Source organism: Polistes canadensis, unplaced genomic scaffold (assembly GCF_001313835.1).
Source record: "Polistes canadensis isolate GaletaPanama2010 unplaced genomic scaffold, ASM131383v1 scaffold_52, whole genome shotgun sequence".
Taxonomy (NCBI): domain Eukaryota; kingdom Metazoa; phylum Arthropoda; class Insecta; order Hymenoptera; family Vespidae; genus Polistes; species Polistes canadensis.
The window spans coordinates 509,839-527,989 of NW_014569599.1; the positions used below are offsets into that span (position 1 = coordinate 509,839).

The 18,151-nt window shown below is 30.7% G+C and overlaps 3 protein-coding genes across 4 annotated transcripts; 2 read left to right on the top strand and 1 right to left on the bottom strand.

Moving 5' to 3' along the window:
- Positions 1 to 5,474: 5,474 nt before the first annotated feature.
- On the bottom strand, positions 5,475 to 7,224 carry LOC106785538 (sulfatase-modifying factor 1). 2 transcript variants are annotated; one of them, XM_014746117.1, is made up of 4 exons: positions 6,500 to 7,224; positions 6,196 to 6,367; positions 5,928 to 6,111; positions 5,475 to 5,763 (listed from the first exon to the last, which is right to left on the bottom strand). In XM_014746117.1, the coding sequence occupies exons 1-4, from the start codon at positions 7,029 to 7,031 to the stop codon at positions 5,749 to 5,751; spliced, it is 903 nt and encodes a 300-aa protein (XP_014601603.1). In that variant the 5' UTR covers positions 7,032 to 7,224; the 3' UTR covers positions 5,475 to 5,748. The 2 variants fall into 2 exon arrangements, with proteins under 2 accessions (XP_014601603.1, XP_014601602.1); XM_014746116.1 differs by having other exon boundaries at positions 5,475 to 5,843; positions 6,500 to 7,222.
- Positions 7,225 to 7,461: 237 nt separating this feature from the next.
- Positions 7,462 to 9,348, top strand: LOC106785539 (solute carrier family 35 member B1). Its single transcript, XM_014746118.1, has 2 exons — positions 7,462 to 8,052; positions 8,143 to 9,348. The coding sequence occupies exons 1-2, from the start codon at positions 7,666 to 7,668 to the stop codon at positions 8,719 to 8,721; spliced, it is 966 nt and encodes a 321-aa protein (XP_014601604.1). The 5' UTR covers positions 7,462 to 7,665; the 3' UTR covers positions 8,722 to 9,348.
- Positions 9,349 to 10,045: 697 nt separating this feature from the next.
- On the top strand, positions 10,046 to 18,090 carry LOC106785503 (sodium/potassium/calcium exchanger 3-like). The gene is made up of 6 exons (XM_014746052.1): positions 10,046 to 10,595; positions 12,040 to 12,428; positions 15,778 to 16,012; positions 16,243 to 16,425; positions 16,540 to 16,845; positions 17,081 to 18,090. Exons 1-6 carry the CDS (start codon positions 10,505 to 10,507, stop codon positions 17,398 to 17,400), a joined length of 1,524 nt encoding a protein of 507 aa, XP_014601538.1. The 5' UTR covers positions 10,046 to 10,504; the 3' UTR covers positions 17,401 to 18,090.
- Positions 18,091 to 18,151: the final 61 nt, after the last annotated feature.

Genomic DNA, 18,151 nt, shown 5'->3' on the forward strand with positions numbered 1-18,151 from the left:
ATATTTCTATTGGAATTTTAGCGATTGTATTTTTCTCTTGTATGTGAATCTGAAGGGTGAGAGTTCGAAAAGGGAGAAAAAGAGATCCGAAAGGGAACCCCGTAAGGGAACACAAAAGCAAACCAAGACGTCGCGAAGGTTGTGTGGTGACTCGCGCGTGATTACGCCCCCACATAAACGTTGCCTTTCGTTGCATAAAAGTACATATTTATTTATCACCGTGTAATCCCTGACTTCCCCCTTGACGGGGGTGGGTTTGCCACATGGCAGTTTGACGATCCCCGCTGGAATTACCCTTCGCTTGCTTATAAATTACGTCTGGCTTGAGCGAGGTTTAAGGGCCTGCTTAAGTTGTCAAAGCAGTCGGGGAGTTAAACACCCTGACGCGGGGGTGTGAGCAACCGTGCTTAATGTTTTTTATATTTGAGATCAGGAACCGCCGTTCCTAAAGGTTTTCTTATGTCGGAAGACTTTTAAATACTACTCGATTTTTATTATTATTCTTTTTTTTTATTTTCTCTCTTCGATTTTTTTATTTATATATTAGATAATATTACTCTCTTTTCTCGTCGATTGATAATAAATAATTTACGCGAATTGTATAATAATTATCTACGCGTATTTATTACGTGATAATTTTGTTTCTCTACACGTATACATCGAATCGCAGAAATTTATTCGTACTCTCGTTCGTTTACAACCACCACCCCTTTCCCCGCCACTGTAAAATTGAAATAATTTATATTTCCTTGTAATACGACAAAAGCTTTCAAAATTCTTTTACGGTAAAACCTATTTTTCGAATTATTCAATTTTCAAATTGATAAATATAAATGTTCGTTGCGGAACGAACATTTTATTGTTAGAGAGAAATTTAATTTCGTTTAAAATTAATACAATATTAATAATAATTGTAAATATTAATTGTTTTTAAATTAATAGTAAAAACGATACGAATATTATTGTGGCAGACTTATCAAATATATGTAAAAATATATAAGTATTACTTATTCATATTATATATATATTTTCAATTTCAATTAGAAAAAAATGAATTTCGTAATTTTCCCTACCGAAAAGAAAAGGAAAAGAAAGAAAAAGGGGGAAACGAACCTTTCACTTCCGCGTTTGACCGTACTACGGTATAATACATACTATATATATCGGCATGCCGATAACCGACGCAACGAGGAACGAATTTCGATGAGAGGAAACGGGGGAGGGTAGTGTAGTAGTGGTGTAAGATGAAAGGGGTTTTCCGAGGGTAACTGGGACGGAAGGGCGCGTTGCTAGTATTGACTCGAGAGGAGCTTTCTGGTGCATGGGCGGAGTTTTCGAGCTATCCCTGTCTTTCTCGCTCCTTTTAAACTACAGTGGCGTCGGTGGTGGCGGTTGCCCTCTCAAATGGAAGTGGGGATGATGCTCGTTGCTGCACGAAAGGGGAAAGGAAGGAAGGAAGGGGCTCCTGCTGTTACTGCTGCTTTTCCACGCAACCCTCCCTCCCACCCTCCGTACAAAACCACCCTCCCGTTTCTTTACTCGCGACAAGCGACAAAACTTCCACCGAACCACCGGTGATCCAGCAATGGCGGTAGGACTTGTTGTATTTCGCTTTCGAGGTAAACCCCTTCCCCCCATAACCATTCCCTTTCTACCTTTTCGATCTTCATCCCTACCTTTACCTCTACGAACGATTTCCCCTCCTCACCTCTTTCCTCTTGCTACTGCTGCTGTTGGTGCTGCTGCTGCTTTGAGGGACGAGTTAGAAAGAGATAGAATGAGATCCAAGTAGTGGCTAGAGGGAGGGAAGAGGGCAGAGGAAAGGTAGGTAAAGAGAAATAAAAGAGACGGAGCTAACTCTTACTGAGGGCAACTCTTCGATGGTCGGGAGAAAAAAGGGAGGAGTATAGGAGTATAAGTAGAAGAGAACGCGAACGATGGAGAAAGATAAAACTACAGAGTGAGAGAGAGTAAAGGGAAAAGGTGGGAGACTATATCGCTCGGAAGCAGTAGCCTCCATTTATTTTATTACATTATCATACCAACTAGGCGCTCGATAAGTGGGACTTTAAAGCGAAGGTTCTCAAATCGTTTTTCTTATGGAGGTACGATTCTAAAAGCATGACTCGGTGTTTTTTTTTGCCAGATAACGTCGTCTCTATCTCTCTCTCTCTCTCGTCGTGCATCTAAACTTATTCAATTTATTTTTGATTCTTTCATATATTTATTTTCTGTTTTTTTATTGTATTTATACATTTCTTTTTTGTCTATAATTATACTCCTCGCACCCTTTTTCATACGCTTTTGTCATCTTCGACGCGTTAAAAATAATCTACGATAATAATAATAATAATAATAATAGGAATTGTTTTGTTCGAAAAGATTTGTCTTGGATAATTTTGAAAGAGGTGACGGGGAAGGAAGACACATCGAAATACGAAACGCAAGTAGATATCGGTGATATTCGAATGGAATATTAATAATATTGACAGGGAGACCTGGGAGGGAAAGGGAGGAAAAGAGAGAGAGATGGAATTCATCGAAAAACCCTTTTGGCAAACGCACTGATAAACAAGGAAATCCGATTCCCAAAACAAAAAGCATAGGCGACGTGTGTCCGTGCAAACCGTCGACCGGCGGTACCACCATTGATTATCAACTTAAATTTAAATGAAATTAAATACAAGAGGAGGAGTGTGTAGTACGTTTATACCGAGCTGTTTTACAATTTCGTTGGTATTAACTATTTTGGTTGGGCCACGGTACCGTAATTCAATTGGAAATAAATATGAAATAGGAGAGACGCGCGATTAATTGAATCACCCAGCCAATGATATTGGATATTATTTTATTGAAATAGAACTGCCGATGTAAATTGTCGATCGAATAATCTCTACATCTTTTTCTTTTTCCCTCTCTCTCTTCCTCTTTTTTTCTCTGTTTTTTTTTTTTAACCATTCTCGTGTTAATCTCAAAACTTTTCGGCCCATACCCCACACCCCCTTTGTACACGTTTTTTACAATTTTTTTTTCTCTTGAATTAAATTGTAAACAATTTTATTTTTTTTTGTCCATGTGAAACAAATTGGTATATAAAAATACGTAGGAAATTTGTTCTTCCTTAGTTTTCTTCGAAACGGTTAAGTATTGGGTCTTACTACTGACACGATGTATGAATCCCTTCGACTGTATAAAATTGAACGAAAATTGATATCCTGTCAACTTGAGTCACCTTTTTTTCAGTTAAAAAATATTGACAAACATATAAACGTTAGGATTTATATATTTTATATATTGAAATTGTTTATATTATAAAAAGAAATCATAAAAATATATGAACACATGAATTTCCTATTATGTGTTTTTATATAAACGTTTCTCTCAATAAATTTTGATACAGTTAACGGTTAAAGTTCTTTTCACGATAGAGTATAAGGGATCAGATTGAAGAAAATCCTTGGAAATTTTTCATTCGACCTCTTCCACGATCTACGAAATACGACCGTTTGAATGACGTCCAAAAGAAAAGAAAAGAAAAGAATATATCAAGACTTTCTGGTCACGTATAACCTAAGGATTATTCGAGATCTCGCTTTCGAAATCGAATGGAGCCTACTTCATTTCCCAACTGATATGTACATATCATTTTTATGTTCTCAATTGAAAGAAATAAAATATTAATATCTTTTTCTGTAATTTTTTTATTTCATATAAATATTCGAACCAATGTTTTTTTAATAACATGTTTCACTCTTCTTCTTTTCAATTTATTCGTATTTCGCGTTTCTAAAAAGTAAACAGACGTTTAAATAAAAGAAAAAAGAACATATATATATAAAATTTCTATTTCGATGGTAGAGGTACCAATGATATAAGATTTGTCTAACGTATTCATTTGTGTGTGTACAAATAATGATAGGAATTTTGTTTTTCTTTAATTAAAAAAATAAAAAAGAATGATACTCATTATAATATTTTTCAAAAGACGCATGAAAAGTTGTTGAAAGGATGAAGAGAAGATATCGGAGAAAAAGTTTCTAACGCGGAGTAGAAAATAAAGCTAGGATGGTCAGGAGAAGCTATTGGGCTACCTTTATCCCCTTACTTTTCCTCGCTTGTTGCCTCTCATTCTCCCTCTTCCCAAAAATCAATAACTACGCTGACGGTCACCGTGTGATAGACATTATATATATATATAACGTAACTATCAAATAATTATATCAAGATTATCAATCGAGAGTACAAAAATAACATTTTCTAAAAATATTATTATTATAATTTTAAGTATATACACTGTTCGTGTTAACAACGTGTATACATTTTCTATATATATACGTATATAGATATATGTTTTATTATTTTATATTATGTTATTTTATCGAGCATACGATAATAACGTAATTAATTGAATAAAATTATTCACACGAAATAATGATATAATTATTATCTCTTTATGATTAAAGAAATGTTATTTGATTTTACAAAAGAGTATTATTTGATATATATTGGCTATTTTCCAATTATATATGAAGTATCTTAATTATATTATCTACGAATGGATTTTTTTTTTCAAGCAACCCAATCACGGAAACGTATACTTCCGCGGGACGAACTCAATTTCGAGTTAAACAAGGAGCATCTTTACATAATTTACCGTTGCGTAAAATCCAACGTCAAAGGGACTAGAGCTTTTTAAGGGTCCTGTTCCTTCTTAAAGGTTTCGATATATGCCTCGACTTTCAAAGAGAAAATTGCTTCGACGCGAAAAGGGGGAGCATCCCTTGCAATGATTTTCCTTCAAGGAGTTTTATCCTTAAGAAAATCTGTAAACATCTTAGACGCGAATTTTCATTATCAAGGTATTAGAAATACCTCTCTATTATTTATACATTTAAAATAATTATTAAGTAATTGTCAAATTATTATAGGATCAATTATTTAATCTATTATTTAATTATTTTCTTTAAATTGATCTCTTCAATATGTGTATCTTTTAAATATTTTATAAACATTTAATAATTAATAATTATTTTGTGAAATATATTTATATATAAATACATATATATATATATCATAGTTTTTTAGGAACATAGGACTGAAATAATGCATACATGCTAAAATGCAACTTTGTTAGCTTTCATCACTTATATGACGCATTTCCGGGTATAAATAAATATTCTTATTTTGAACTATTGAACCTATTCCCGCTCTATGTAAAATCATTTCCAATACACCTTGTATACAAACATATATACACGTGTATATATATATATGAACGAACATATACCATAATATAATAAAATAAATCTTCGTTGAGGTGCTGCTATCTAACAGAACTTTTTATGAGTAACGATTATCGACTGCGAATTAGCATTTACTAAAAATCTGTCGATAAAGAAAATTCAAATATCTATAATTTACTTATTTTTGTTTATAAATATTTAAAGACAAATATTTTTTTCAAAAAGTTTGACAAATGTTTTTTTATTTCAGAAATGTATAAACTTAGTCAAATATAATTTAAGTGTAAATTTAATGAACGAATACTTATATCAATATATTATTATTAATTAATATTAATTTTAAAGACTCTGTCTTTATAAATTTTGTTCTCGAGACAATATATTAAAGATTATAAAAAATGTAATAAAAATATAGTTATTTTGTAAAAAGCATTATCGTACATGCTATGCTGACATTGCACATCGAAATCCAAGATTTCCAGCAGATGTATCAGGCGTATTTTGACTACGTGCAGCGCATCTGTACCGATAACAATACATTTTATGACATAAGTATGATCCACCTTTTTTTACTTTGTCTGAACCACTCGGTGGTCCTTTCTAAAATATTTAACATTAGAAAACGTTTATTTAAAAAATAAGTTAAATACAGATCAAGTTTATTTGATTGGAATTATTACTTACAGGATTTGTTTGTTGATCACTCGAATGCTTTGTGAACCACCAGTCTGATGTCCATTCCCAAACGTTGCCAACCATATTATGTAATCCATATGAATTTGGTAGAAATTCTGTAATTGGAGCAGTACCGACGAATCCATCCTCTTTTGTATTATTGTATGGAAATTCTCCCTGCCAAATATTTGCTCTAGAAAAAAAAAGTAAATATTAATTATTCTTCCCTGCATGTAACTAATTTATATATTATTTTTGTATAAATGTAGTTTGATACCTGAACTGTTCTTTGGGAGTTAATTTATTTCCCCATGGAAATAATTTGTCAGATAATCCTCCTCTACATGCGACTTCCCATTCTGCTTCTGTTGGTAATCTTTTATCTAACCAATTGCAATATGCGAATGCATCATTCCAAGAAACATGTATAACTGGATGATCCATCCTGTCTAAATAATAGTAATTAAAATATTTTAATCATAAATGATAAAAATTGTATTATTATGTAGTAGGATTCTAAATATAAAAAAGCAACTATAATTTATATTTCTACCATAACAATTACAGCTAGATAAACTTACGTTTTATAGTTGATTGAGAACCTTCAGGATGTTGCCATGTAGCTCCCTTCACATGTAGCCACCATGGTGCTTGCGCAACTACCTGTTTTATTTCTTTCTTAACATTTTCTTCTAAAAGACCTTCAAATACAAATGAATCTCCAAATTGTTCCGCTTCTGTTTTATATCCGGTTAATTTGACAAACTCAGAAAAATCCTTATTGCTTACTTCAAATTGATCTATGTAGAAACTATCCAAGACAACTTCTCTTTTTGGTCCTTCGCCATCGGCTACAAAAACTGGATTGTTGGTTCCTATTGAAAATGTACCACCTTTTACTTTAGCCATATTTTTAATATTTGGTTTTTCTTTATTGTCCTTTTTCTTCACTTTCTGAATATTGTTCACCGAACATTGTTCTTCTCCATTCATAGTATAATGTGATTGTCTATTAATTTGGCTTCCACAGTGATTATTTTCTTCGGTAGAAAGATCAATTATAAACAATAAAAATAATATGGCCCATAACTGGGCATGCCAAAAATTCGACATATTCAATATCGTAAATGAATAAATTCTGATTTAACTTTGAAAACCATAGAAAATAAGAATAGTTGCATATTTGCTTTTAAAGATAATTTAATTAGAACATCTGTGTCAAGAACATTTTTATGTCAATTGTCACTTCAAATGATTTAATGCCACACTCACATTTAATATATTAGTTTTTTGAAATATTTACTTTCGTTGAATTAAAAAGAAAAGTTTCCTATTTAATATTAAAATTATTGAATTTAATTATATTTGCAGATATTTATCAAATACAATCTATGCACGTGACGATGAAATTTGAGGTTAACATTATTATCGATAAAACACGAAATCATTTTAATTGCAAGATTTGAATGTAGATAGCGCTGCATAGAATCACAGTTTACCTTATCGACACACCTACACATACTTAGTAAATGGCAATCAGTGATAATATGAGGTGGATATAACCTATCACTAAATGCCACGTATATTTACGTGTCATGCTTAAAAACTTAAATTTTCCTCGAGAAAAGTATTTCCTTTGGGATGGATAGTTAATAGTATTTTACTATTTTAAATTTATTCAATAATAAACAGTGAAATATATATTGAAATATATACTGTGACAATAGATGATTATTAATCGTGCGAGATGTCGAACAGTAAACATTCCAAATTATTTATTTGTGCCACCGGTATATTTATATGTTACTTTTACTTTGGCATGTTACAAGAGAAGATAACGAGAAGTCAATATGGTGATGAAAAAAATAAAGAAAAATTTACGTATATGTTTGCTCTCGTTTTCACACAATGTTTGGTCAATTATACGTTCGCCAAGATGATATTATTAACAGTTATGAAACAGGGTGAAGATACAACACCTACGTTATATTATGCTATTTCTTCTCTGACATATCTACTTGGTATGGTTTGCAGCAATATGGCTTTACAATTTGTAAACTATCCAACTCAAGTAATAGGAAAAGCTGGAAAACCTATACCCGTTATGGTACTTGGTGTATTACTAGGCAACAAGGTGAATTAGATTATCTTTTTGTTTGAATATAACTTTGTTTTTTAATGCAATTATTGACAGTAATTTAAACAATGAATTCTTTCGTTCTAGGTATATCCGATCAGAAAATATGCTTTTATATTTTTAATCGTGATTGGAGTTGCTTTATTTATGTATAAGGATGGAAGTATGTCGAGTAAACAAGTGGAAGGACAAACGTGGTTTGGCGAGTTGTTACTTTTGTTATCGTTAACAATGGATGGATTAACAAGTGCAGTACAAGAACGCATGAGAGCAGAACACAAATCTAAATCTGGACATATGATGCTTAATATGAATCAATGGTCTGTTGTATTTAGTGGCATAGTAATTCTTATCTCTGGTGAATTGTTTGAGTTCATCAAATTCTTACAACGTTATCCTTCTACCATTTGGCATATTTCAACATTTTCTTTGGCTGGAGCATGCGGACAATATTTTATATTTTTAACAGTTGCTGAATTCGGTCCATTGCCATGTTCAATAATAACAACTACTAGAAAATTTTTCACTGTTTTAGGATCTATATTAATTTTCGGTAATAGCCTTTTACCTAGACAATGGTTAAGTACATTTATAGTATTTATGGGTTTATTTTTGGATTCCATGTATGGCAAAGATAAACCGAGTAGAAAAGAAACAGTCAAGTAATCAGAATCAGTGCAAAAAAAAAGTAATCATCGTTCCTTGAGTATCTCGTTTTATTCTATTTTAGTTAAATTACTTTGATATTGAGAAATACCTATCGAATGCCTTTAATCAAAGTACATTTTCTATGCCGATGAAATCAATACTTTTTTATGTATTAGATTCACATAAAATTAACTACACAGAGAATGTATCTGTAAAATATGTTTAGAAGACTTTATTATAAAAATACTATATATATATAGAATAATTGAAGCGTCAATCAAGTAGGCACAAATGCTAGATTATATAAAAATCTTCCAAATGTATACACTTTTTATTTAGATTCTATTATATTTATTTAAAAACAAAAAATGGAAAACTAAAAAAGTTATAATTTGTAATTAAAGATATATCTGTTTTTCGTTGGTACGTACGTACTCTTGAATATTGATAATAATTCTCTATTGTTATATTTATTTTATATACTTGGTGTTTTCTATGCATAAATACTTATTATTTATGTAAAATATTATGCATTTTATATCAGGTATAATTATTTATCTGCTCTCTGATATTTTCTCTCTTCCTTTGATATCTTCCCGACTTGGTCTCAATTAAAAAACAGACTAAAATACAAAAGCTATGTAATGTATTTCAAAATGATTCAAATGAAATATCCTAGCTACAACATATATAATCTATAGTTATATTTTTTGTACCACATTAGTCTTATCAAATCCTTTTCCTTTTGCTAAAATATAATCACATGTCCTTTGTTGTAAATTAGATTTTTCCTAAATAATTTCAAAAAGAATATCAAAAAGTTCTAACACGAATACTTCATATCGTTTAAAACAAATTATTAAATTAACGCGTGACACGATTACATGATGTTGATGTATACAAATGATATATTCGTATTTATTTAAATGTAGATATTATACATTGGCAATCTTCGATAATATAAAACGATCTATCTTTTCCATTTGATTTAGTTAATTACGTGTAAACGATGTCGATACTGAATTTAAAGATTCCTTCGCGGTGGAATTTCCGAGCGCCAATCGACCGATTAAATTCCAAGTCACAATTATTTATTTCTTTTTTTTTTATCTACCTACGTAAAAATCAAGAAATACATATATATATATATATATATATATATATAAATTTATAATCGAGAATCGTTATATTTATTTAAAATCCAAATTGATTGAGAAATCGCGAATGAATATCAAGATTTTGTTAGATTAAAGATATACGAGAATGGGGGGTGGAGTTTGAGATAAATCTTGGGGAAAGTAATAAATATGTATATATATATATATATATATATATACTTAAGTAGGTAAAGTTGACGAAGTAGAATAATCTATTCGGATCTTTCAGAATGTTTAAAACACATACGAGATAATCGATAATCAAAGTTATCTACACGTAGAAGACTTTAGTACAGTACGTGTATTTTATTTTGCAATGACACAACACGTAAGATAAAATTGTGCACGTATACAAGTTAATAGTAAAGAAGGAGGATGAGGTGCGGGGCGGGTGGAGGGAGTGGGAGGGAGAGGGGGAGGTTTAAGAGGGAGAGTCGTAATCAGTTAAGTCTATCATAAATGCTGAAGTCGCTGCAAAAGAAGCAGTTTGTCGTAGGTAGTCGCTTTGGTGGTAGTCATCGTATTTTTTAACGTCGGTGTCCATTATCATTATCCATATTATACAACCAAAGGATTCGTGTGTGTGTCAAATCGTAACATATATTTTTTTAAGGATTAAATAATAAATATTACATTAGATAGTTATGAACACCGGCCTGAGATTTATCATAACTTGCATCGTATCTTTAACCACGTGCTTGCATTTCGTGCAAGCGCAAAGTATTGACAATGGTGGTGAGTTTTAAACTGTCGAGATCTATGATATTCGACTGATGAGTTGTTTTACTTTTTTATCTATCTGTTCGTCTTAAGAGAACATCGATTCAAACTAATAAAGAAAAAAAAATATATTATATATATGCATAATATGTTAATTGTAATTATAATAATATTATATTATTTTTTTGTAATAAAATAATAACAATGATGAATAATTTTAATTAGATTTTATCGTTCGAGTTTTGACGGATTGAGAAAATAAAAAGAAAAAAATGTTCTATATAAAACACAATTATATATATATATATATATAAATATTGAACGAGAATTATCATCGATCATTCGAAGGACGGATATCATCCCTGCAGCAGATGAAAATACTCGATATAGAGTAATCATTATTATCATTTAACATTGAAATTTTGTAGTTTCGGTAAACGTTGATATATCGCGTAGGAAAATCCAATTGCAAGATAATGTTTTTCCTGTCATTAAGGAAAAAAGATATCGATTACTGTTTACAAATATTTTTTAACGTATTAAAAATAATATTCGTTCGTGTGAAGTATTATACCAATTTTAAGAAATAATTTGTCTCTTTTCTTTTCTTAAATTGGTAAGGATAATTTTAGATTCGAGACGCACTTATTATTAACATTATACCTGTATGTATGTGGATGAATAGTTTCGAGAAACAAAAGAAGACATTGGTGATTTTCGATCATTATTATTATTATTTTTGTCTGTAACGTATATGGGAAATAAAGGATTATTTCAAAAAATGGAAAATTGAATAAACTTAAAGTTTATTCGGACGATGAATTTTTCCGCGTTGCGTCAGGTTGCAGGGTGTTGTATTTGTATACGTATTTCCGTGTTTGTTTATGCGAATCATAATAGATCGATGCATTATTCAGATATGGCAAATAGTTTAACTTGGCAATGTTTTCGATTTAAACGGATGATTAGTTAGTTATACCAGATTTTTACTCTGTCATTTATTTCGCATAAAAAAAAAGTAATACGATAATTGCATTCCAAGAAATTTAAATAAATACATTTAAACGTAAAAAGAAAACATTTTCGTTATCACGTTAACCACAATAATAATAACAATAATAATAAACCCATTGAGCAGAAAGTATTTTCTTAGAAATTACGATCTTACGTTAAGATACTTTGTGTTCAAACACAAATAAAATAATGATAAATGATGTAAAATATTTCAACGAAAATGCATCCATACACATATATTTATATTTATAATGATGACATATATATATATATAAAACCGCATAATCCATTGTCCCACGCGATCGTATATTCACATTTGCATCTACATGATTTAAGAGAACGTATTTTAAGAGAGATGTGCAAAAAGTATATAAATATATAATGCATACATTAAAATCATGATTCGTGAAATATTATTTAATTATTTTACTCATGGTTTTTTTAGAATCCGTGATCAATGGGATTAAGGAAAGCGAGAATTGTACACCTCGTTCGATCAATGACTTCCCAGAGGACATTTTTACGGTAGAACAACGTGCACAAGGGGCTGTTATTTTACACGCCTTCCTTGGTTTTTATTGCTTTTTACTGACGGCTTTCGTATGCAACGATTACCTTTTACCTGCACTCGATTGCATTTGTTCCGGAATAAACATATCGGCTGATGTAGCTGGAGCTACATTCCTTGCTACCGCCAGTTGTTTTCCTGAACTTTTCGTCAGTGTAGTTGGTACATTCTTAACCGAATCTGACCTTGGAGTTGGTACCGTGGTCGGTAGTGCAGTATTCAATACATTTGCTACTACTGCATGCGGTGCACTTTCAGCACGACACGTGAGTAATTTCAAATTTTATTCAACAAATTTTTGTTCTTCATATACCTATATAATTATATATATTTATATTCGTCATATATGTTATTGTAAATACGTGCACACGTGTATTTTTCCTTTTTCGTTATTTTCAATCTGACTTAATTCCGCGCCTAACAAGTTCATTTAATAATAAGAAGATAAGATTAATAGTATCGTCACAAAAAAAAAAAAAACAATTATATCTTGTGAGTCGATTGAACTTCTAAACCGGTTAGTATATATATAGACACTAATCATTATTCAACTGCCTCGATTACGTTTGTATATTGTTTAACTCCGACTATTATACTTCAATTAATATTTATGACATTATGATCGATTTTTCTTGTTAACACGTCGAAAGTAAACAAACTCAAAGATAGGATTCCCCCATTTGAAGTAGTTTTATGACGATTGGGAATTTTCATCGTAAGATCATAGTTAGGTAAATTATGTATCATTTATTAACATAAAATAATCGTAAAGGTGTGCAATTTTGATTGTATTTTTCAGAGTGTTTCTTTTCTATTTTTTCTTTTTTTCGTTCTTTTTAACTCTTCCTTTTCTTATTCGAATATTTAAAGGTCAAGCATAAAATAATACTTGAAAATGTTTATTGTTCGCGTTGTAAAATGTTAGTTACATTTTACATTACTTTGTAGATTATCTTTTATTAAATAGTTAACCTTCGTTTTTTTTGTTGTCTCATTACCATTTTCTTGAGATAAGAAGAAGGTAACGTTTATAACTTTTAAGTAACACAAAATGTATTTATGATTTATCAATGTATAAGATAATATTTGAATAGATATTGAAAACACGTAAATATGTAAGCAACGTCTATACTATATCCGCAAATATGTCCATATTGACGAGTAATTATAAAATTATAAAGCGACAGATTACATCATATAAAATATTAAAAAAAGAAACAAAAATTATATCAGTCATCTCGAATGTGTGACATTTCATTTCCATTCAATTTTTTATACCGGATTTAAAATCTTCACTTTTGACCGATTAAATCTTACGAGCATTCGTAATTAATTTCGTTCGCGATTAAATATATTAATGTTTAAAATGGAAATAGATCAAGTTTTTTTAATTGAAAGATTAAGTATTACCTTGTGACGGTCAATATTTTCTCTTTCAATGGAGTCGCCGATATCTTCTCGTACGATCGAACACACACCGCGAAGCTCTTAACTAAATATCTTCTTCATCTTTGATCGTCGTAATCTGCGACATCTAATCGAACTCGAAATTTAATCTGCGAGTGCAAAATCGCAGATAAAAGAAAAAAAAATAAGAAAAGAATAAATAACCTAGTCAAGAGCATTTATCGTCTACGTCAACCCGCGCGAGTGTTGTATTATTTAATAATATTTCAATAATTGATTCATTAAAGGAAAAAAACATAATTCAATGTTAGATGCGCATCTTCGTTATTAAAAACACAAAACTAGTTGTAATTAAGCATAGTTATAAACATGCGTAAATAAGTATGCGTACATATATATATAGTATTTTCGATTTTTATTCACTTATGTTATTTTTATAATAATAATGATGATAATGATGATGATGATGATGATGATGATAATATATAAGCCGATCATTTGACAAAATTGATTAAACAAACGAAACAAACAGTTGGAAAAAATTGATTGAGTTGCATTAGTCGTGTTGTGTCATTTATTATTCAATATGATTATCAAAATCGTTTTGTTATTTAAATAACGCGAAACTTATTTGTCAAGAAAATTAATTATAAATCTACATAGTAGAATTAATCGTTCACATATACGATAAGTCACAAGAATATTCGTACTTGTTTTCACTATAAATTTGAAATAAATATGTAAAACTTCCTAAATATAAATCTAAATAATTCAATTGATATATCACAATTTGAAAAATATAATAATTCTAATAACATATTTCTGTTTATATAAAAATTTGAAGAAAAAATATTGTATAACAAAAAAAAAATATCAATCATTTTTAAATTAATAAATATTATAAATATACGAATACTCTCTCCCCTTGTGACCAACTCGTATTTATACGCGTGTCAACTTAATATGATTTAATATATCGAATATAAAAAAAAGAAAATAGAATAGAAATCAAGGTGTAATAAAAAAGGTTTCAAACGGGAGAATATAAGAATAGGGCCAATGAGAAGGAAAACAATAGTAAAATAGAATAAAATGTTCTCTTTTCGATGTTATTTTAGTCAAAATCTCTCTTTATTGCATACGAACGGATTCGAAAGAATGTGTGGTGTCGAGTTAAAGTTTAAACGGCGCTAATGGGATAATCGATATTCCAATTATCGTAAGTAAATCTTATTTTATCATATCACTTATAATATACTACGCGTTAAAGAAGAGCCGTGTTAAGATAATAATCATTCAAGACGACGTTAACAACGACAACGCGACAATGACAACGACGACAACGACAACGATGTCAGTCGACATTGTGTGCGTGTGTTACGTTTTATTAATATTTTATTACTATTATTATTATTATTATAATTATAATTATTATTGCTCCGAGACGATAAAATTCGATAAAACGAATTCGTGACACTAAAAGTCTAACGATTCATGTCTCGGTATTATTTAACAAGATAGGACGAGGAGGAACGCACCGGTATATTAATAATATTATTTTTTTTTCTTTCTAATATTATTCAATTAGGGGAAAACCGAAACTTTCTTTTTATTTTAACCCCCACACTAAGCGCAGCCGCCAATTCTGTTTCTTTTCCTCCCCTCTTATAATTTTTTCTTTTCTTTTTCTTTTTTTTTTTTATCCTTCGTCATTATTATTTTATTTTCTTCGTCTCGGAACGATCGTTCGGTGACATACATACGTTGACGTGATATTCGTGATGCGAATTACATTTTTCTTCTTTTTTTTTTATCATCGTCGCACGAAACCATTCGTTGTATTTTTTTTTCCTCCTTCTAAAAATCCCTCTCGTCACCCATTTACCACCCACTCACATATAATCGCATTATTTTCGTCACGAAAATCACGCCGATCGAATATCACTTATGACAGATATCCGATTTTACGTATTATACATTGCTTTTAATCGTTATCGATACCTTTTCATACATCATCCCACCACCCCTTGCCCCCGTATGCATATACGCGTGTGTGTGTGTGTTTGTGTATATATATATATATGTATATTACAAGTGCAATAGATATTTATAATTTGTAACCAAATTTCACGGTTAATATGTCTCTTAATTTTTTCTTTTCTTTATTTTTGTTCTCGTATGTTTTATCGGAAATCTTCAAATAATCAGGGTATACAACTAGAATGGCAAATACTGTCGCGCGATTGCATAATCTACGTGATATCCGTTGGTTTGTTGGTATTGGTTATGTGGGACGGCCTGATCACCTGGTACGAAGCTACGATCTTCATAGTATTGTTCGTTGGTTATTTGGTCCTTCTGTTCTCCGGCGAAGGGATAACACGATGGTATAACAAGATGAAACATCTTTGTTGGAACGGTACCGAATTTACGGAAGAAAGTGGTGAGTTAGTTCATTCATCCGTTCTTTTTAAATATCGTTTGTGTTCTCTTTCGTTTTTTTTTTTTATACCTTTTTGATTATTTATTTCTTTTTTCTTTTGTTTTGTTTCTTCTTTTCCCCTATATGAAATCTGTTCTCATTTGATACGAAAGAGAAATATGGCAGGAAGAGGCCACCGAGAGGATAAAAAAATGAAATATACAAATTTGTTGTTGTTGTTGTTGTTATAGCTGCTGCCAAACCGACAACCGAACCGATGTTGCACGGCATGTACAAACCGTACGTTCATGGTGACCTAATAGCCGAGTATAGAAAAAAAAGTATCACCAAGATAGCCGAAATTAAATCGACCAATAAGAATTTCGAGGAACCACCAGAGAAGATCGAGGATTCGATCGATTATGTCGAACCCGGTAAGTTTATTATAATTTTAATATTAAATATCTTCCCGAAAAAAGAAAAGTGTTAACCTGAGTAATACTTATTTTGTAATATATTTCCTTTTTTTCTTTTTTTTTTCTTTTCAGATACGCCATTTGTATTACCCAAAGGTAATTTAATTACGAAACTATGGTTTTACTTTACCTGGCCATTAAGGATTTCATTATTTGTCACCATACCGGATACCAGGTACAAAAGATTCCGTTCGTGGTATTTCGTAACATTTTTCGTTTGCACCATGTGGATCGTAGTGTCTTCTTATATGGTATCTTGGATGATGACCGTTGTTGGAGACACCATGGGTATTCCCGATTCAGTTATGGGAATAACTTTTCTATCGGCTGGTGGTAACATGCCTGAACTCGTCTCGATCGTTATCCTTTCAAGACAAGGTAAAAAAAAAAAAACAACGATTGTGATTATTTCTATTTTTCACTCATTCATTAAATTTATATGCTTTTTTTTCCCCCATTGTTTTTTATTTTTTAATCTTATCTCTCTCTCTTTCTCTCTCTCTCTCTCTCTCGTACGATATAACGAAAAAAAAATCTTCGAAGTATTCGAAAGCAGATTTCTTTTCCAATCGAATATAAATATATTTTCTTTTTTGTTGAAATGTTTGTCTAGGTAACGGTGACATGGCCATGAGCAACACATTGGGTGCCAACACTCTCGATATTCTTCTATGTTTGGGTTTACCGTGGTTGATTAAATCTATAATGTCCGGCAAAGACGTAGAAATCATATCCGGTGCATTATCTTACAGTGTTCTATCGATCATCGTATGCGTTATATTTTTCTATTCGGTTACGGCATTTTATAAATTTAAATTGAACAAAAAAGTTGGCGCGGTTTGTCTCGTTATGTATGTTATATTTTTAATATTTGCGATATCGGTGGAATTGAACGTTTTCTATCAAATTAATTTCCCTATGTGTCCTCGATAGTTGCCAAAAAGAGAAGAAACGAAAAAAACGTTCTCGAATATAAGAATAGAGAAATACGTGAGTACGATAGTCAATTTATAACTTTAACGTGTGTGTATGTGTGTGTATTGTATGAGAGGAAAAGAGAATGAAAGTAAATACAATATATTAAAGTATAAGGGAAATAATTATTTATGGCAGATGTGTGTGTGCGTGTTATGTATTTGCACGTGTATGTTGCATATTTGAGTTTAATTTAAGTAAACGTATAACAAATAATACTCAGGGTATTCTCGAAATAGAGTAACTAAACAAATGTTTAGCTTTAAATCGAAATAATGTTAATATATTATTTGAATTTAAGTAGTCAAAGGTTTGAATAAATGTGACAAGGTGTTAGAACCTCTTGAAAAAGGGGAGAAGAGTACAAACGAAGATGCAATAATTTTTAATTTTAAAAGAGTAAACAGAAAAAAAATCAAACAAACGACAGAGAAAGAGAGGCAACATTTTATAAGATTTTTCTTATCAACTAACAGTATTAATATTACATTTTAAACAAAATATTTGTCATCAAATTATATCGAGAAATATTGGAAAGTATCGCTTGTGATTTTTCGCGCGTACGAGATTATTTAATTGAATTTAATTTGATTTTTAATTGCTTTTCTTTTTCTTTCTTTTTTTCTTTTTCTTCTTTTTAATAATAAATCCTCTCGTAAAAACGTTTCCCCCCTCCCCAACGATGTTTGGTCATTAGATATAATTATAA